Raw genomic sequence first — 21,306 nt, forward strand, 5'->3', positions numbered from 1 at the left:
CTGTGAAGAAAAATTTGCAGATTTATGGTCTCATTAAGATTACTGGGTAGGCATGTTCCAGTGAATTTGGTGAATATATATCACTTCTCTAAAACTTTTGGAAAAGCTATTGTGATCCAAAGAACTCTGTCGACCTTCACAGCCATTGTTGTTTCTTTATTCCCTAAAACTTGGGTAGAGTCGCAGACAATGTCATGATTTTTATCATCACTGATAGCAAAAATACGCAATTAAATCGCCACCATATAAGCATAGCCCTGATAATATTAACCATGATAAATGATTTACAGCCTGCATTTTTGGCTTCAGCTTTCTTAGGATAGCATCCCTCTACATATCAATAGAAGGTAAAAGGAATTCCTGCCATTGTTTAACAATTAAAATCAGTATTTACATTGCCCTTTTAGCTAATTAATTCATAATTCTGGTATCAAAAAAGCTTATTCTGAGAGGACATTGTGATAACTCTCACAACTTAAAGCTAGGCATCAGCAAATCTTTTCAGGTTAATGATGACAATGCACAAAGGAAGCTCTTCAAAATTTGATTGTACTTCATTGACTGCTGTTCTGCATCCAATCTTATCTCGCCCTTCATTTTTTCCCAACTTGTACCATGCATTTGTACAGGAGTGGGCTTTGTATACCTTGCACGGCCACTGCGATCATTGGAATTGAATAAATAAGCATCGAGAAGTCTTAACCGTTTTCCTGTTTCTAGATTTCTTGGGTTTTAGACCACTACTGATTGTAATTAAGCTCATGACCTTCAAGAAAAAATGGAATCAGCCCAAAATGGAAGGAGCTATCAAAAAGCTTCAATCAATTATAGCTTTCGATTTCCTAATCTGTGATCCTAACCTAATATAACAAGTTTTAAGACCAAACTAAAAATAATAATTATGATAATAAGTACTTTCACAACCTTGTCCTATCGCACGATTATGTACAAACAGCAACCCAAAAAGTCCCAGAAGGCACTTTCCTATGAATAAATGAATATATATAAATCAAACCCTCCCTAGCTATATATATTCATACATATTCATCTCGGTTCCCTCTTATATATTCATATATTGATTTTTCTTGTCTTTCTTTCGCTGTTTGTAATCTTTAAGGACCATCTCGGTTCTCTCTTTAATATATATTTTATGATTGCCATTTCAAAAAAGAAAGAAAGAATATATATAAATAATTTGTTAGCTTAATACCTCAATTATATGAACTATTCAGCAAGGATGTTTGGGTGTTCAGTCCAAAAGCTTTTGCCGATTATATCACAATGGTCCACAATCACCTTCTTTCGATACCTCCTAACGGGATCACCATCCTCGTTGAACTTCACAATATCTTCTACCTGATGTTAATATGTGTTAGATTGCTGTGTGCAATAAGAAAAGCTGAAAGAACACCATAAGGCAAATGTATCCTCAATCCATGCTGGAAGGAGAGGAATTGAAACCAAGGTTTAGAATCACAACAAACTTGATCTACACTCAATTGAGGGCTTGGGTCTGAGTAACCTTGAAAGCTAATTGTTGGCGCAACTCGACTGCTTGGAATCCTCAGAAAGACAATCAAATTGCCAATGAAAGAACAAAACTACAAGCAAATAACAGGTACGATCCAAAATAGCTAGAAAGGGATCACAAACCACAGAAGTTTTTGATAAAATGGAGAAAACCATCATAAATTCAACAATAAAATGAGAGTCTGTAACTACGCCAAAAGTCTCATAAAATATTCTAACAGAAAGCTAACTACTTAATCGAACTTCTTTATGAAACCCTTTCGCGACAATCAAAACCAGCTAAAAGCAGCAATTGAAATCTCCAAAACCATATACAACTCAAAATACACGGAAATCCAACCCAAGAAGTCAACATGTTTTTGGAAACATGTGAGGTTTCTAAAACATATATAAATAGCCCCTAAAATTTTAAAAATGCAGTCTTGAAATAAAAAAAATATATAAAAAAACAATTCCTCTAGTTTAAGCCAAATTTTAAAATGGGAAGGCCCCAGCATTGACGTCACAGTGATGTCATCAACAGGGGTCAAATTGTCTCTTTCAAGATCTTGAGCAAGTTAGGCGTTGCTTCCTCAAAAGCTGAAGACCCCTCCTTGAGTTGTGGATGACGACAAATTGTTTTAACTTTCCTTGATCGATGTTTGAAAATTTTCTTCTGATACCTAAGTACAATTCATGAATCAAAATATCCATCAATATGTATACCTTTTCCAGTGGTCAGGGGGTCCAATACGAGGGAGACTTCCTGTACCGATGTCTGCTGAAAATTACACCCATATCAGATGTGTACAAGGCCCATATGGAGCCTTATTATAAGGACCAATATAGTGCCTTATCAACCTGCATCGGCCGATATGGTACTGATATGACAGTGACGCCATATTGATGTAAAAAATTGTGAATCTTTAACTTATTCGCCACGAATCAGTTATTTGATCCTTTTCAATTGACCTTTACTCGAATCGAGCATCAAAACACAAAATTGAAGAGTGAATAGACAGACATGGAAGATGAAATAGTGAAATTTACCCATTAGAAAAAGTATTTGAATAAACTTGTCAGCTAGTATTTTGTACCCATACGCCAAACCTTGCTATGGGAGTTGGCACCACTTGCACTAAGATTTTTGCATGTTTAGCTGAAATGATCAATGGTGAAACACTTTTCATATCCTATCAATGCTATGTACCTGTACCTCAAACCCTGGTATGGGAGCTGGAAACCACTTGCACTTAGATTTTTCTAGTTTTATTGAACATTAAATAGTGTGGTGATTGATAATTCGTGGGCAAGCAGTAATTTAACATCTCATTGCAATGAAACTGTTCATGTCAGTGCTGTTGAGAAAGCCTTGTTCGAATGAAATGCCTATTAATAATAAGATCATAACCATAGGAGTAAACAATATCTCTTTTAGATTTCTATTTCGACTGTGGTGATTGATAATTCGTGGGCAAGCAGTAATTTAACATCTCATTGCAATGAAACTGTTCATTTCAGTGCTGTTGAGAAAGCCTTGTTCGAATGAAATGCCTATTAATAATAAGATCATAACCATAGGAGTCAACAATATCTCTTTTAGATTTCTATTTCGACTGTGGTGCAATGATTCAAATCCCTCTCACTTATATCCATGACCATCTACTAGCGAGGCAATCATTCTGAGATCACCATAACAAATCAAGTGCCTTGACCCTATCACATGTTCACGCCCTTATTTAAACAACCACTACCATCACATCATACAGATCATTTGATATGATTCAGCTAAGCAACCTCCTTTCCTATGAAATATTTTACAGGATTTTCCATTCTTTGAACTACCGAAGATGATTTTAAGATTTAGATATGGCTGTGGACCATCAAAGTTGATGAATTTCTTATTTGGATCCACCAAAATATTCCTTCTCAAGTTCTTAAAGGTATGCAAACACTAAAACTTGAACCCCTATCTATTTGTGAATTTCATTTCGTTCACCATTTCATTTTAGCGACCGGAACAAAACGTTTTGGTATTTTGGTCATTTTGTTCGGTCGAAACTTTTCATTCCGCTACAACGACCGAATTTTTATTTTAATAGTTAAAATATGAAAAAGTTAAAAAAAAATATATTTAAAAATATAAAAAACAATTAAATGAACCAAATATGTAAAATATCCAACATTGACTAAAAGGAAAATAACTATCAACTGAAATGCCTGTTTTGACCTGTGTGTTGCATAGTGCCTTGAGTAGTGCCTGACAAGATGAAAAAAAATTTAGAGACCAAATTATGAGCTTTTTTACAGGAGTTTTGGGATTTAATAATGTTTGGACATGATGAAATTTAGGAATTTTTAAAATTGGAAAATTACCCCATTTGCAAGTTAAGATTTTGAGCGGTCTGATTTTTTTGAATTCTGTACTAGAACTGGAAAGTTGAGTTTTTATCCTTTTAGAATTGGGTCTTGAAAATATTTTTAATAAATCCAAATGGGGGGTATTCTCTTATTTACATGTAAATCTTAAGTAAATACTACGAAGAGAAGAGAAGAGAACTAAGAAGAGGCAAGAAGAACAGAAGAAAAACAAACTATTGACAAATTTTGGACGAATTGGGCATTTCAACTATTTCATTCAAAATTCGGAATTTCTTCTGGAATGGATGAAATGGACCGAAATCCAGAACAAATGGAATATATGGCCATTCCGTTCCGGATTTCAGTCCGAAACGAAATTTTTCGTCAATTGCGAACGAAACAAAACAAAAATGACAACTTAGACCCCTATATATGCCCCTCCAATTCATGTCAGATATGAAGCTCTTTAGCTAGTTGGGCCAAAGAAACACAATATGATAAGACCTGCTTTTGTGTTCTGAACAATTCTGGAAATAAAGTCAGTAGCACTTTGCTTGAATAGGAGGCATGCTAACGAGCTTTGTTTTGCCTCAGTCTCATGGATTGAGGATGTTTCCAAGCCCTGGGATATAGAATTACTGCACAGCTTCCTTTTTTTTAAAAAAATGAATTACTGCACAGCTGTGTAGTAGGGTTTGAAATGGGGTGGAGCTAAGAACAGTACCATTGCCATCGAATTGCACTAGGAAGTAAAGGAAGATGTTGTGAGGGAATGATTTGGGAATGTAGATGATAAGAAGCCTTAGGAAACATGACTTTGTCCAACATTTTTGCAGACTTCCATAATTTTTTTCCAAAAAAAAACCTAGAAAGATCTTTAAAAGAATAAAAAATGCATCTCATATATCACAAATATTCCACCAAGGGGGAAAGTAAATTCCATTGGAGTTTTCTAGTACAAACCAAAGACCAATGTGCGCAGGGAGAAATAAATTTGGGAGTACAAATGTTGCAGCAGTACAATGAATCTTCTAAAAAAATGTTATAAGGAAACAAAGACAACATACACCACCATGCATCATTCGCAAACTTCATTACAATGTCTAATGAGGTTTCTCATAAGAATTTCTAATTCAATCTCAAGTTTTCATTAGACGCTCTGAACATGAAACCAGTTTGAATCATTTCCACATGCAGTGTAAAAGATGCGAGCTTTCATTTGGTAAGACTAGAAACTAACCTTGTCCTTAAACACACAAGATCCTTTTCGGAACATGGCTGGAAGTGTATTGTAATTGATACTAAATTGTTGGAAAAGCAGTTCGTTTTTCTCCTGTGTTTGAGTACCCTGCAGATTAAAGGATATGGCAATAGGTTAAAGTCACCATAGAGTAAAAATATTAGACCTTGTTTAAGAATATCTGGAATAAATCAACTGCTAACACAATAGAAAAAACTTTCATTAAAAAAACGCAATCGGAAAACTAAGTACCAATAATCCATTATATGAGAATAATCAACAGAAATAGTTGCACCTTTTAATGCACTCGCCTGATAATCCAATTAATCATCAATTTGATGTTAAGAGAAGAGTTCCACTTTAAGGTATATATCTTGTACCATGAGAATAACTCCACATAAATGGTATTATAAAAGTAAATCCTTTGATTTGTGATGCACTACTCTAGTTTTTCTTTGTAGTAAAGGAATTGAATAAGATTAATATAGCCCAGTTTACGAACATTGTTCAAAATTTCAATCTTCAATTTTTCCTCAACTTATTTCTTTAGTAAATTGAAGATACAACATCTCTGGGGACAAATAAACTTACTAACACTGAAAATAGGGAATTGCATATCAATGGACCAAAGAAGGGTGAGTAAACACGCAAATGTGTAAACTACGAAAAACACCTTTAAGGCAATAAAGTTTCTAAACCATTGTGATGCAGCACCGTGAAGAGAAATTGAGGAAGAGGAGAGAAATAGATGAAAGGGGATAGAATTAGAAGAAGAGAAGAGAGAGAGAAGAATAGGAGAAGAAAAGAAGAGAAGAAGGAGAATAGAAGGAAAGACGAATAGGGGAAGAAGAGAATAGAAGAGAAGATGATAGGAAGAAGAGAATAGAAAAGAAGAGACGAAATTAGAGGGAGGAGAAGCCAATCAATCTTTATTAATCATCAAAGTTTTCAATAAAGCTGTAAATAGGCCTATATATAGGCAAATAAACAACCTAAAAGATAGAAACCTTCTAAAATAAGAAGTCCTAAAAATAACATGGGAAATAAAATCATAGAAACTAGTAACATGGAAATAAAAATACTAGAGACTAAATAATGCGGAAATAAATCCTAATATCTACATCATTCTCCCCCGGTTAAAAAGAACTCGCCCTCGAGTTCTAGTCCGCCTGGGTCAAATATGAAAATAATCCAATGAAGCAGAAGGAGGCGCAATCCGTCTGAAGAAATCCTGATGGCTAATGCTCGAGACAACAATAAAAGTGATCTGAAAGGCTGGCGGCGGAATATGGAAGAAAGCATCCATGCAAAATCATCAAAATACAAGCCTTTGGTGAGAATCAGGGAAGCTGGGAAGATGGCAACGCACTTGTCCTGGATCAGCGTGATCGGCAAAACAGCTATGGGTGGTACCAATTGGGGAACATCCTCCACATAATCAACATCAACTAGTAGCTCAGTAGGCGCAAGAGAATCAACATGAAAGTCATCTGCTGGTATCTCATCAGGCTCAGTAGAATCAATGATAAAATCAGCGTCTAGGAGTGAAGCTGGGGCAGTGATGTCAAGCTGATTGACCTCATGATCAATCTGCGGAACAAGATCATCTGTGTCGGCACAAGTCTTGGCAATCTGATCAATCGGCGCAAATATACGGCAATCCTCTATAATATGCTCGTGATCATCTATCTCAGGTAATGGCTCAATAGTCATATCACTCGGCTCTAACTCAGGATGATGCTCGATCAACTCTGTCAAGGGAAAAGCCTCACGTGGATTTGCCTTAGAAGTGTGAAGCTGGCTCTGCAAATCTAACTCACATATACGACGCACTGAATTTTCAGCTACAATTTTAGCTCCGCATACATAATGACGGTCTTCTTTTAGCTGTTCAAGGAGGGCTTCAACTTTACTTTCAACACTACACAACACTCTATATGCTCACTCACGATTCAATCTCTGTTGATTTAAATAGTCGAGCGCATAAATATTCATAAACGCATCACGAACATCCTCCCAACGACAGATTGGCTGCTCACGTCTTCTACGACGGTTCGTTTCAATGTGGCTCCATGAGCATCGGGCTTGTCGTCGCACAATTTCTTTAGCCCAGTAGATAGTCTGGCAGTAATCATGGCCATTGTACTCATGATATGCGTCTAGAGCATCAATCCAACGTAAACATGCATCCTCATAATAGCGAAAGTGAGTGCAGCCATTCCAATAGCTTTCGTCGTACCCATAAAAAAACGAAATAAATGGTGGAGTCATAGAGATTGATGACGAAAATTGAAATCAACCGTCCGATCTGTGTATGGCATGTCAAAAGAAACACACTGTCAGTCGCGGATCTGAAATCGGACTCCTGGATATCTTGGATCAACGGTCCGATCAAATCGGATGGGTGGCCAAAGTTGCACGAAGTAGTGCTTGCGCTCGCTACTTATTACTGAAAGTGTGCTAGATATGCACTAAAAGTTGTTACGAACAACTTTCATGTTAAGGTTGAGAGCCAATTTTGAGAAGAAATAGCCCAAACAAGGAGAGAGAGAAAAACTAACGGAGAGGGAGAGAGAAAATAGTTGCCGCACCGTGAAGGGAAATAGAGAGAGAAACTCTGATTTTTTTTCTTTTATTCTGAATTTTCTGGTTTTTTTTTTTTTTGGTGTCTAAAGGCAAAAAGGGGGGTCAAATTGGGTTAAAAGTAAAAGAGAGGGCGTGGTTAGGGAGAATGGGGGGCTACTATTCTTTCTTCTTTTTATTGACCAACTATTAAAAAAAGTATGAGGGAACTCCAACTTACCGGGCAAGTGGCAAATTACTTGAGATGGGTGAATGGGCAAGTGGCAAGTCTCTTGAAATGTTGAATTGGAAAGTGGCAGAAGGCATAATTTCTTTAAATATACCACAACAGTATGTTTTCTCTCTTGCAATCTGATAGGAAAGAATTGCCCGGGGAGAAATTTTTCTGTGACTTACGTTATTGCAATCCAAACAGGGTTACTCTATTTGAGTAAATTGTGGACACGTGACTGACTTTCCCTTTTTTTTATATCTCTACAACAGCTGGTGCATTAAAGAGGTGCCCACTTAACCTCCTGTACTAGTAAGTTACACTTGTCACCCTTTTGACGAAAAGTTGCTGTTCAAGGAACCTGTCAGCCTTGGCTTTTCATAAAGTAACTCTATGATTGCTGTAGGCAAAAAGTAACCTTTCTAAAAAATTACTTTATTCCTTTCTCATGTCTCTAAAAATTACCCAAGCAAATAAAGCAAATGACATACGGAACTTTGGCAGCCCAAGTTGGTAAGTTACACGAGAACAGTAGTGGTAATATCAAAACTTGCGAGTGTAGGTTACCAAAAAAAAAAAGGTTACTTGTTATACAAGACACCAAATCTCCTTGTATATCTTGGTTCCTTATCAGAGAAGGAACTTAGTGGCCTTGTCCTCCTTCACACGTACAGCTCACGTTTGGGTTGCCTTTTTAGATAATACCAAGGGAAGAAACTCTCGAAAGAAGAAACTTCCTAAGTTCCTTCTTGCTCACGAAACAGATGTAGATTGGTTGAGAGATGCACCTTTGGTGGGCTGTTAGGTTATAGAAGATGGATTAGGTTGATGGCCTCTCTGTCAAAGCTTTATGTCTGTTCCGGCCTTTCCGATCTGTTCCAGCCGTTCCTCGATCGGAAATTCAAGAAGAATTCAATCCCCTGTAACACACTTTTGGAAGTTCTGTGGAATTAGGGCAAGTTGAGTGATGCCCACGAACTGTTTGACCAAATGATTGATGCGTAGACCCTCCCCAATTTACTCTTGATGATTACCTATTCGTATAATTTGATGGGGAATGAGCACTGCCGGTTGGAGAAGTTGGGTGATTGTGGTGCAAAAATAAAAACTAAAAATCTGGGTGGTAGAAGCTATTGGTTGTATGTGGTCTTGGGCCAAAACAGGGGCTGGTCTGTGGACTGGTTTTGGGCCTAAATAAACTATGGAAGTTGGGGCTGAGGGGCTCAAGGTAGAAGAAGGAAAAGACAGCTAGGGTTAGGGTTTATGTGTTGGGAGATGAGAAGTTGAGAAATTGCATAGAAATTCTTGGATCTTTAGCTCTGATACCAAATTGATGCAGCACCGTGGAGAGAAATTGAGGAAAGAGGAGAGAAATAGACGAAACGGGATAGAATTAGTAGAAGAGAAGAGAGAGAAGAAAATGGGAAGAAAGGAAGAGAAGAAGGAGAATAGAAGAAAAGACGAATAGGAGAAGAAGAGAATAGAAGAGAGGACGAAGGGAAGAAGAGAATAGAAAAGGAGAGACGAAATTAGAGGGAGGAGAAGAAATTTTTAGGAGGAGAAGCCAATCAATCTTTATTAATCATCAAAGTTTTCAATAAAGTTGTAAATAGGCTTATATAGGCAAATAAACAACCCAAAAGATAGAAACCTTCTAAAATAAGAAGTCCTAAAAATAACATGGGAAATAAAATCCTAGAAACTAGTAACATGGAAATAAAAATACTAGAGACTAAATAATGCGGAAATAAATCCTAATATCTGCATCACATTGGCTAAAAGACAAAGATGCTAGTACAATGGTTCTAATTTATAAAAAGGTGTTCGGCACCTTTTCTCTTTCCTTTGGAGAGAGAGAGAGAGAGAGAGAGAGAGAGAGAGAGAGAGAGGAGTGGCATATCAATGATTCTATTTACCCCTTTTTTTATGTTTTCCATGACAAGACTAGCACCATATAGACTCACCTAGTTTCAAACCCTAGTGTATCAGATCCCCCATGCATCCCCCATGCTGTCTGCATCTTTCACCCAAAACTGATCTCTTTCCAAGGTCTTCTAGTGGAATACCACCACTATGGCGAATTCCCCATCGATGAACCTTCTTGAAGAATTTGGCCCAAAAGGGAAAGAATCCAAAAACGAATCCCGGCACAGCTGGATCGAACACGTCTAAGCTCCATGAGGAGAAATCCTCTCCCCAATAGGTGAAAGCTGATTTCAGGCAACAGCTTAAACAAAGGCAATGAAGTTCAATCAATCCACGCCTTCGAGATGCTGCGCCCTCAGTACTAGAAGTAGACAATGAAGAAGAATAGGCTTATGGAAGACGGGTGGTATGCAAAGCAAGTTTGTGATCTGAGGAGAGATTCTAAAGCCACTAAAGAAACCATGGAATGGCTTGCTTGCCCTCATTCATGTGCCATAGAGGATTGGCCATTGAGCTATTAGAAGATTAATGAGAAAGAGCTGGCATTTATCTAGTTTGACAAATATTCTCGACCAAGTTATGTTGTGTTGGACGACATACAAGGTAAAGGGGAAGTAGAGGTCCTTGAGAGCAAAGGCAGTTTGCAATGTTTCATTGACTAGTACCGACTAGGTTAGGGACCATTTTAGTATAAGTTTTTGGAGCCATGAGGTTATCACCTGATCAACAAAAATTCTATCCAGGAGAGACATACAGAAGAGGTGGCCTTGATTTCAAAAGAGTATTCATGGAGTAGCATAACACTGATTATAATTAAAAGAATGGAGCTAGTATTGGCACCGATTTTTTTTGTTTTCCTTGATATGACTACCACCAGTTAGATTCTCCTGGTTTCAAAACCCTATTAGAACAGATCCCCCATGGTGTCTGCATCCTGGTTTCAAAAAATCCAAAGATGAATCCTGCTAGTGCCGGACGAACAAGTCTTAAGCTCCATGAGAAGATATCCTCTCCCCAAAAGGCAAAAACTGATTTTCAGCTTAAAAAAGGCAATGGAGTTCCAATCAATCGACACTTTCAAGATGCCGGAAGACGAGTGGTATGTAAAAGTTTGTGAACCGATGAGAGATTCCAAGCCACTGAAGACAGCATGGGATGACTTGCTCGTCCCCATTCATGTCCCACCGAGGGATTGGCCATTGAGGTATTAGAAGATTGACGAGAAAGAGCTGACATTTATCTAGGTTGATGGATATCTTCAAGCAGTTTATATTGCGGTGGACAATATACAAGGTGATGAAAGTGTGGAAATACTTGAGAACAAAGGCAGCCTGCAATGTTTCATCGACTCGGATTTGCCAGTTTAAGGACCATTTTAGTGTATGCTTTTTTAGCCATGAAGTGATTACCTGATCAGCAAGAGTTCTCTCTGGGAAAAAATCATATAGAGGAGGAGGAAGCCTTGATTTCAAGATAGTATTCATGGACTTTAACAAGCTTTGTATATGGATGGAGGAAAAGACAACATCAATACAGGGAGTTTCTCCCAATCGAAACAGATGGTGTGTTGTCATCATATATATATATGGAGAGAGAGAGAGAGAGAGAGAGAGAGAGAGAGAGAGAGAGAGAGAGACCGTTACTCTCTTCCCCATTGTGTTTTTGGTCGGCAGACTAGAGAAGGTTCTCTAGTCGGCCGACTAGAAAAACTTTCCTCTATATATATATGGAGAGAGAGAGAGAGAGAGAGAGAGAGAGAGAGACCGTTACTCTCTTCCCCTTTCATTTCACTTTTTCTTTTTGTCACTTCTTTGTTTTATCGTCACCGACTAGGAGTCCATCCAGAGGTCGTCACAAGTCACATCACAACACAAGAAAATGGTGGATTGCCTAAGTTTTGGGTGCCAATACCAGGTCACTTCACAAAATTCTTCACAAAAGGTCGATACAAGACTGTATTGGAAACAAAGTGCAAATTGTAAGGGCAGATGATTTCGCTTGAATCAGATAGTTTGCTTAATGAAATATGAAATACTCAAATATGAACTATTAGTACATTTAAAATTTTAAAATTTGAGCAGTCATTACTTAAGAAACAGCTAACACCACGACCTTATTGCAATATGAAAAGGCTTAACTAAGGGCAGAGAGAGAAGTTCCCTGAAACTTTATGATGATATTTCCATGTAGACAATGCAACAAAAAAAACAGAAATGATGGAAAAACAAGTATGAAAACAATGCAAATAATCAAAAGGTTGAGACGTGGATTTGGCATAGAAAACATAGCAATCTACATAGAGGAAACAACTATCTGCAGATAAAAGGTAAATAGCATTGTGACACCTTTAAAAGATTGTGTGCTTCCATTTTGCTCTTCCCAGACTTAACCAACGCCCAGAAACAAGTGTTGTATTGATTGTTGATGTGACCTGCAAATTAGAAGACATAAATGGCAGGGATATTGGCCATATTTTGTAAAAGCTTGTGGATTTGAAAGAAAATACATCAACTTCATGATCCATTCACTAGAAGATGCCAATGCCGATTGGTTCTACTAGTTTTTTTTCTTTTTTTCTTCGAAAATGGTAAGCGATTGCAAATTGGAATACTCACAATCTACTTGCCTCCATGCGAGATAATCTTGAAGAATTTTGGCCGATGGATAGCATACTACTCGACCATCAAAATAAGGTGGATACTTCAATTTTTTATTTGGGAAGAACTCTTTCCACATAAAACCGTACACGGAAGAGAAGAATGATACAGTGAGTGATAGTATTTTGCTGCATGTTTAATACGAATGGGAGAAGGTCAATAATTGAATCAAGTATGTGAAGGATTGATAAACTAATCGCAGAAAATGTGAGTTTCGATGATCGTCACTCTTTTGTATCAAATAAATAACAATGGCCAAAATATAGTTCTGAGGATGGATCTTGCTTTGAAGAAATTGTACTAGGCTAAAAACAAAAAGTTAAGTATGGAGACAACCTGGCACGTCTTTCGTATAATTGAGATGTCTTCTTCAAAATAAAACTGAAATGTAAAAATAACTAGCGTGTAAGATGCTTCAAATTGTAAAAGAAAATTTCAACATTAGTTTAAAACATTTAATCATAAAGCAATTTCACATTTGCTCTACTTAATAAGAGAGATAACACTAGCAACTCCATCTGATAGGATATAACAAACAAATGTAGCAAATACAGTACCTATACTCATCACTAACACCGTATGCGAAAACTATGTCAGGGAACTCCTCTAGCATAGCCATTGCACATGAATTCATTAGATTCAAAGCACGCTCATCATTGGGCTTGTCGAATTCATGGTCTTCAGAAAACCTAGCAACAATCATAAAGAGGGTTTTTAAGCATTTAGTGCAGAAAAAATAAATCATAATTCACGCTGAACCGATTTAACATTTACTAAACGACGTGATCACAGCAAATGATAACAAAAGATCATTAGAACTTCAAACTAAAAAATCGTCACAAGGCTGATCATCATACGATAAATGGTGGCAAAGTACACACATAAAGAGCCTATTTCGTTGCAGGATAAGTCTGTCCTAGACAGATTTATTCCAGATAACCAGCAGTACCGAAATTCGGCTTATTCAAGAAGTTAGTGAACTATTCATGTTTTTTTTCCCTTTCCTTTTCTCCTTTTTTTTTTTTGTTGAAAACTTTTAACAGGGAAAATTCACATAACCATTGAAAATTTCACAAGGTCATCAAATAAGTTGGGATAATCAAAGCAATCACACTTAATCACTATATCATGCAAGATAGTAGCTATTTTAAAGAAATTATATAAGATATGTAAAATGTAAGTTATATTGTATTATTGAAAATGTATCAGATATGTAAATTGTAAGTGTTTCAAATAGAAAACAAATTAAACTCTTCTCTGATTTTTTGCCAAACATTTCCGTTACCGAAATGTATCAGATTATATATATAATATTATTTATACATATGTATGTATGTTCATATATAAATAACATGCGGGTATTTGTATATAGATATGAATTAGGAGAATGAGTCATTTGTGTGCAGACTCAAGGAAAGAAGAAGCAAGAGAATGGGAGACGATACGAAGGCCATTTAATTTTGTTAATATAAGTCATTTACATGATGTCTTCATGTGTTGTAGGCATTTTGGTCAGCGAGGGAGCTATTTAAGTGATAGGATTCTTTTAAGTCAGCTTTTATTTTAATATTCAATTTTATACTAGGAGTGGTTTAGAACTTTAGATATTATAAATGTTTAAGTTGTTACAGTGGGTTAAGTATCTTTAGATGAATGATTAGGACTAAATCAAGTAAGACCAAGGGATATAAATATTTCTCTTCTGATGTATTTTCCAAGATTTTTATATTGAATGAGAATTCTGTGTTTTGGGTGTGACACCCAACGAACTGAACCACTCTAATCACTGCCTCATTGGAGTCCGCAATCCCAATGGGTCCTGAGAAGGCCCGGCTCGTTGTGCCACCATGATCATGAAAGCGGCCACCTACTCCAGTCGGTCCAGGATTCCCCAAACTTCAGCCATCAAAGTTCAACTTAAATTATCCCCGCCTAGGAGGGTCCCATGCCTGTACAACAGTCAGCCTCTGCTCACTTCCGCTGCATACCACAAACCAACCCGAGACGAGTATGAAACTCAGCACAGCCCGAACCCATACAATGGTCGGTGCTAGCACCAAAATGAAGAGGTAATAAGGGTTTTTTTTTTCCACTAAACCTCTTAAACACCATGACGTGTATCTCTTTCCACAAAACCCAGATGGTAGTAAGAAATGTTACATTCCATAAAATTTTACCACTTTTCCGCAAAGGAGCAAATTACCAACTTTTTAAGAGCTCTGAAAGCTTGAACCGGAACAACCATGATATACCAAATCTGCTTAAAATTTTGCTCCACACATACCTGGTTGTTTTGCAACATAGGAAAATGTGATCTACTGTCTCTCCCGCCTCCACACACAGCATACAATGATCAATAATCCACGCGTGCCTGTTACATAGGTGATCCACTATGAGGATTTTATCAAGAACTGTGGGCCAATCAAAGGCACATACCCTAGGAGGGGGTGATATGTTCCACACTCTAGCCACGGGCGAAGCTGAAGGATTGGATGCAATCAGGCTGTAGAATGATTTGATGCTGAAAGACTCAGAAGCGCTTCGAATCCAAACCCTTTTGCCGACACGAAACTTCTTATGCAGCAGGACACTAGCATTTCTAATAGCCTTGCTACCCTCTCCAGCTCCCTGTCAAAGAAGCTCCTCCTAAATACCATCTTTCATGATATATTGTCCTCCCCTCCACTCCTAGCAATCCTTAACCCATGCCCCCTGCTGCAACACCACTGCAAACAAGTCTGGAAAGGCTTCTTTTAGAGGGCCCTCTCCACACCACTTATTCTCCCAAAACTTGATCCTCTTCCCTGAGTAGACTCTGAATCTAATGCCTTCGTTGAATTTGCTCTTTTGATTTAGAATGTCCCTCCATATTGTTACTCCTCCGTGCTTAAACCTGTAATCCGATATCTATTTCCCTGGAACTGGAAGCGTTCTGTACTTCTCTTCTATAATCTTCACCCATAGGTGATTGCCTTCTTCCCCAAACCTCCATAGCCACATCCCTATGAGTGTCTTGTTAATGTCTTTTAATCACTGACGCAATAGTTTCTAGGGTAGGGTAGGATTCTAGGACACCGACCAACCCGATGACCATGCAACAAATATATTGACTAAGTCGGTTGCAACGACTAAGTTCAAGCATTACTTGGACTTGGTCAATATGACCATATGTTGATGATTAGCGCCGGCGAGACGCCCCATGAAGTGGGGTGGGCACTTCATGTGCTGGATGTATAGAACTGGGTTCTTGAGAGTACAAAGGGTATAGCCATATGTAATAACATAGAATATGACTTACCCTTTGTAAAACTTCTATCCCATGGTAATGCAATCATGTAATAAATCATAGTAGTTCTTCTCTAACTATTCAATGCGGTTTAATAATAAAATATTGAAAATCAGTTCGCCACATGTTTAAAGCAATAGCAAACTAGTTATGTCTAGAAAAGTTCCAAAATATAAGACAGGTACTATCTCTTATTGGTGTGATCATACATGTATCTACATAGTTACCTGTGAAAATGGCAGCCATCAATTCTGACAACAATCCATGTGGAAGGCATCAATCTGTCCTCAACTTCGAAGGACTTTACATACTCGTAATTGCTATTCGCCATATCCAATCGAATATAGCAGAGAACCTCTAAAACACTTGTTTCCTTAGTATTTCATAAAACCTACAGGGACCGTTTGTTTGGATATGGCAAACATCAATGATGAGTATGTATGATCACTAACGTTGCCCCGCCTGTTATAAGTCATAATCAAATTGGAAGATCACAGCAGTTAAACATGAGACCAGTGTGAGGGCATTGCTTCTCATAATATAAGTTCCATATATGCATATGCGTAGAATTGTCTAACCAGCAAGATATGTGAGCATCAGATAATCAAAAGTGACCCAACTGTATGGACTGACCTGATGGTGACCCACCTTGCACATCAAATCTAAAAACCATAACAATTAAGCATGAAAAACATCGATTATTTGCGATAAAGTACAAGTTTTGTATATATTTATGCATACGATTGCTTCGATTAGAGAGAAGTTTGAGACATCGGCAATCCAAAGTTGGTTCATTATAGGGGAGAGTAAAGAGAGATATAAACCTATTATTGTGAAAAAATAAATTGCTTTGGAAGATACACCTAATCACTCTAGACACTATGTATCTGCTTCTATGCTATTCCACTAGGAGATCCGATGATCCAGGATAATGGCACTATGATGCCCAAGTCAAAGGCAAGAGACAATGAGTGATGGAATATGAACCAAATAATAGTTAGTAGTTGATGGATACGATGGATCATCACCCTAAGAAATTAAAATAAAAAGGAAAAAAAGAAAGATTTTTACTGATAAATATCCAGTGTGTAGAAGCCTTTCACAAAAAATCAAGTGTGTAGAACATATTCCTATTAGAATAAATATTTATCTAAGAGCTTCGTTTTTTTGAAAAATGTTTCTGATAATTCCCTAAATACTACTTATATTAACATACATTAGACACTAAAGTTCCTTTTATTTTTTGGAAAAAATGCCTTTATGTTTTTTGCCAGAAAAGTATTCTAAAAGCTGCTAGTAAGACACACCCATCGTAGGGAGGGCCCTAACAGCACTCCCATTTATGCCACGATTCCACCACTGCATTAATAAACTTTCTTCATAACAAAAGTACCCTTTTTTTTAATAAAATGACATACATACTCCAACATTGACACACCTGGCAACACTAGAGTGATTGCCAGAGACAATCCTAAAACACGTGTGATATCATTTTCCTTTTGTTTTTATATTCTTATGAAAAGTCCAATCGTTTTTAAAAGTGAACTTGAGAAACACTTCAGATTGGAAAATTTTGAGGCAAAAAAACAAGATTTCCAAATTACTTGAAGAGCATTTTCGTCAACAAAAGTATCAGTCACTTCTTGGGAAAATATAAATTTTTTAACTTTCTAGTTGTTTCATGATTTTCCCTAATTAATTGGGATGCAATATGCAAACTAGGAATTTATAGGCAAAAGGCGAAAAAAAAAAGACAACTGATGAACACATAACATCAAACAAAGAATTGGTGGTCAGTATGCATATCAGTGAAGAAAAGTGTGTTGACCTAACAGCCAAAAAGCACAAAATTGTTCATCTTTGAATGGAGCAGGGTTGGATTTTTGAGATGTACGGCCAATTGAGGCATTAATGTTCACTCGTCACACACAATGAGCAACATCATTCATATATGGGCCCGTGCAAAGCCTCCAATGCTCATCTCTCACATTGTTTTGCCTCATTAAATAACATTTCGCTTTTCTCTAATGATTAATCAAAACTAAAAAAAAAACTCGTGTTCTTTAACCATTCTCTTAATTCTCATTTTGGAAATCAGAATCAATTCTCATTCCTTGGGGTGCTTCTAGAATGAGAATCATGCTCTCCAACTCACATTCAAGACTCATTTTTTCTGTTTATTGGAACATAACTACGTTCTCCTCTATTGGTTTGATGATAGGGGTTATGCATTTTCATTGAGTGAAGTTTACAAATTTGCAATTTTGAACAATTTCTTGCCATTGTTGGAGATGCTCATGCTCTAGCATTTTTTGCTTCTACACTTATACATTATGGTCAACCTATGATTTATGGGCTAGCCCAAATTACCTTTAGCCAGCAACTTGATGGCTTATTTCATGTTGCCGGCGCCTTTCGAAGCATTTTCTAATGTGAACCGAAGTCATGTTGCGTCATGAGTCTACAAGCCCCACTGAGACCTTAGCCATTGTTTTTACTATATTTTGGGGTATAATGTCATTGTGACATATAATTCTAATTGCTTGGGGATGACAGTTATGTGACTCTAAATTTAACTCTATGACCTTTTCAAGCAGCCATATCATAAAATCAATTGCTCTTTCGCATCAATCAATGACTTCAAACTCCCTAATATAACAACCAGCTTTTTCAATTCAATGAGGAAGCATGAAAATACTGAAAATTTGACAAAAATTAAGAACAAGTAAATTCAAGTTACCGACCAACATAAGTAATTTGAATCCAACCATCATAAACGAAATATTAATCAAAATTGCATGCAACCAACATCACAGATATACTAACAAAAAATGAATCCAGGAGTAGTTAAGTGACATAAAGAGCCTTCAAACAACCTACTGGGCTTCAAAATATCCTCTTTCAAGAACAATGACATAGGAGCAAAGGGATTCTGGTATAATTTTTTTATAAGCATCCCCAGAATCTGAATTTGGCTGTGACAAGCAAATATTCAAGAGAAAAACCTCAAACCCGAATAAAAATCTTACCAAAACACGCCCCGAACACCCAGCAACAAGACCACGGTAATGGAATGTGGAAACAAATTGAAGTAAAACACAAAATATGAAGTAAACCCAAATTTTCAAGTAGCACTACTAAGTTCATCACTTCCGCAGTGGAGAAACAGAAAGACAACAGGGGCAGTGAAAGCCCTTTGTGCAAAGAAAACGTTAACCCAACTTAGAATATTTATATGATTGCTAGCGTTAACTCAACTTAGAAAATGTTAACCCTATTTGGGAATTGCTAGCGTCCATCGCAAAAGGGTTTTCGCGGCTGGTCTGTCGCACATCAGACCAGCCACCTCATTAATGAAGACAACATGTTTTGTCCCCATTCTCGTTATCTTCGAATGCATCTTCCTTCTCCTAATTTGTGAATGGAGACAAAAGCTGTTGTCTTCATTAACGAGGTGGCTGGTCCGATGTGCAACCCCACGTATATCAAATCTACTTTTAATCTTATCATAAAAATCAAATATTCACAAATTAGGAGAAGGAAGATGCGTTCAAAGATAAGTGGAAATACGAAAATAAGAAACCGGAACAGTAGAAAAAACCCATGAACTCCGATAATGATTTATGATCTAGAACTTCTTCACGCAAGGAAATACGGGATAAAAAAAATATGTTAAAATCAAACAGATATTTTTCCAGAGCATGAAAAAACAGATAAACCAGATATTTTCCAGAGGAATTCATATAATCTACACAAACTTGTAAGTAAATTACATAGAAATTGCAAGAACAATGAGTTAGAGGCAAAAATCACAAAGAAAACATGGAAATAGAACTACCTTACAAACCAGACACGAGTTCTTTAACAGATTTGCAGGAGAAACGCAAAATCACAGAGATCAGATACCAAAACCTTTTAAATACAAAAATTCAACATTTACTCTATCAAAATCACAAAAAAATCTATTAAAACACCAATCACAGAAGCCATTAGAACAGAAAAGGAAAAAGGAAGGGGAAACAAATAATACAAAGGTGTTTTTATCAGCAGAATAGTAGAAAAATCATTTTTCCCAAAATGCATCACCCTCATAAAAAACAAAAAATCCTAACTCAAACCCTAGAAAAGGAAAAAGAAAGGAGAAAAGATTGAAAACTATATAACTTACCTGGGGAGGAATCGCCGCCGATAGAAGCGTGTAGATCAGTCGGCGAAAAAGGAGAAGAGGGGGCTTCCGTTCGAAGCTTCTGTCTGAGAGTTTTTTTTTTCTTTCGAAGCTTCTGTAATGTGTAAAGTGGGTGAGTGGCCAAGATCACTTGCTATCGACGGTGTTTAACGTAAGGTACCATATCTACAAAATCTCCTTGATTTTCTCCGATTACCGTAATTACCTCTTATATGACTTCAAATCATGATAAAACTCTAACCAAAATCACTCCCTCTCTCCTCCTAAAATCTCTCCCATATCTCCATAAAACATTCTCTCTATATTTTAAGCTTTTCGCTTTTGGCAGGTCTCACGATTTCCATTAAATTCAATAAATACTCAAAACGAAACCATTTCCATTCCATTTCTCACCATTACATTTCCATTGTATGTAAATCCTTTTTTAAGAAATTTAATGAGTTCTATTCATTTCCTCCCCAAACGCATATCTATTCAAATCCCTCTCTCTCTCTATCATACGTATAAATCTCCATCTCAATCAATCATAGCTATGTTGTTATAATGCCTCCCAATGGTGCGCTTACGCGAGATCCAGCGGGACCCAAACATTTGAACGAATGAGAGGCGTTATAACAACTTTAGCGCACCAAAAAAATGGTGAGCTTAAGCGCACCAAACGTTCTCTCTCTCTAATATATATATATATATATATATATATATATATATATATATATATATATATATATATATATATATATAAAAAGAAAATCTCAGAAAATGAAATTGCATATGGGGTTTAATTCATTTTCTTCTCAACTTCATTGCCTAGGATATCTTTAACAAAAAAGAAAAAAAAAACTCTATCAAGTACCAACCACCTGACCATTTAATGTCAAAATTTTACATTGGAGATTGTTAGTGATCAAGAACATCATCAACCGTTATTGAGATTTTTTAAAAAAAATCCATGCTTATATTTGGGCAGTGATAAATCAACCCCCTATGGAGAATGTCTCCATAGGGGGTCGATTTAAGATATAAGGGGGTCGATTTATCACGCCCCTTATTTTTTTCTATCCCAAACTTGTATGGCCTCCTTGATTCCTTTTTTGAGTTGCAACTACAAATCGTTATTTGCTCCTTTTTTGAGTTGTAAGTTTGTAACTACAAATCACTATTTGCTCTTGGCTTACGCTCGTGGAAGGTTAGGTCGCGGTATAGTTACTAATGCTATCACCACAGTCAATACTTTAGGGTATGATTGATGTTCTCTTACTCAATTATGAATTAGCTTTTGGGTTGCTACAAATTTGTTTTGTTTTTGCATTGGATCTTTACTTCCATCCCTTGTTGAATTCTAATCAC

General features: G+C 36.8%; 1 protein-coding gene across 3 annotated transcripts; it reads right to left on the reverse strand.

Moving 5' to 3' along the window:
- Window positions 1–235: 235 nt before the first annotated feature.
- LOC143847798 (tRNA(His) guanylyltransferase 2-like) lies at window positions 236–20,175 on the reverse strand. Of its 3 annotated transcripts, none has more exons than XM_077356571.1 (10): window positions 19,942–20,175; window positions 16,001–16,235; window positions 13,045–13,176; window positions 12,824–12,868; window positions 12,446–12,615; window positions 12,176–12,261; window positions 5,111–5,218; window positions 2,236–2,287; window positions 1,211–1,356; window positions 236–658 (listed from the first exon to the last, which is right to left on the reverse strand). In XM_077356571.1, the coding sequence occupies exons 2-9, from the start codon at window positions 16,102–16,104 to the stop codon at window positions 1,322–1,324; spliced, it is 732 nt and encodes a 243-aa protein (XP_077212686.1). In that variant the 5' UTR covers window positions 16,105–16,235; window positions 19,942–20,175; the 3' UTR covers window positions 236–658; window positions 1,211–1,321. The 3 variants fall into 3 exon arrangements, with proteins under 3 accessions (XP_077212686.1, XP_077212685.1, XP_077212684.1); XM_077356570.1 differs by having other exon boundaries at window positions 2,236–2,290; XM_077356569.1 differs by lacking the exon at window positions 2,236–2,287 and having other exon boundaries at window positions 19,942–20,125.
- Window positions 20,176–21,306: the final 1,131 nt, after the last annotated feature.

This window comes from Tasmannia lanceolata, unplaced genomic scaffold (genome assembly GCF_043159265.1).
Source record: "Tasmannia lanceolata isolate RefF3 unplaced genomic scaffold, GAP_Taslan_0.1 ptg000016l, whole genome shotgun sequence".
In the NCBI taxonomy this organism is placed as follows: Eukaryota; Viridiplantae; Streptophyta; class Magnoliopsida; order Canellales; family Winteraceae; genus Tasmannia; species Tasmannia lanceolata.

Coding starts and splice junctions, on each gene's coding strand:
- LOC143847798 (XM_077356569.1), bottom strand. CDS start 16,104: ATGGCGAATAGCAATTACGAGTATGTAAAGTCCTTCGAAGTTGAGGAC. Junction 12,869..13,044: donor GGTGTTAGTGATGAGTATAG/GTACTGTATTTG, acceptor TTTACATTTCAG/TTTTATTTTGAAGAAGACAT. Junction 1,357..5,110: donor CTTGTGTGTTTAAGGACAAG/GTTAGTTTCTAG, acceptor TATTAACATCAG/GTAGAAGATATTGTGAAGTT.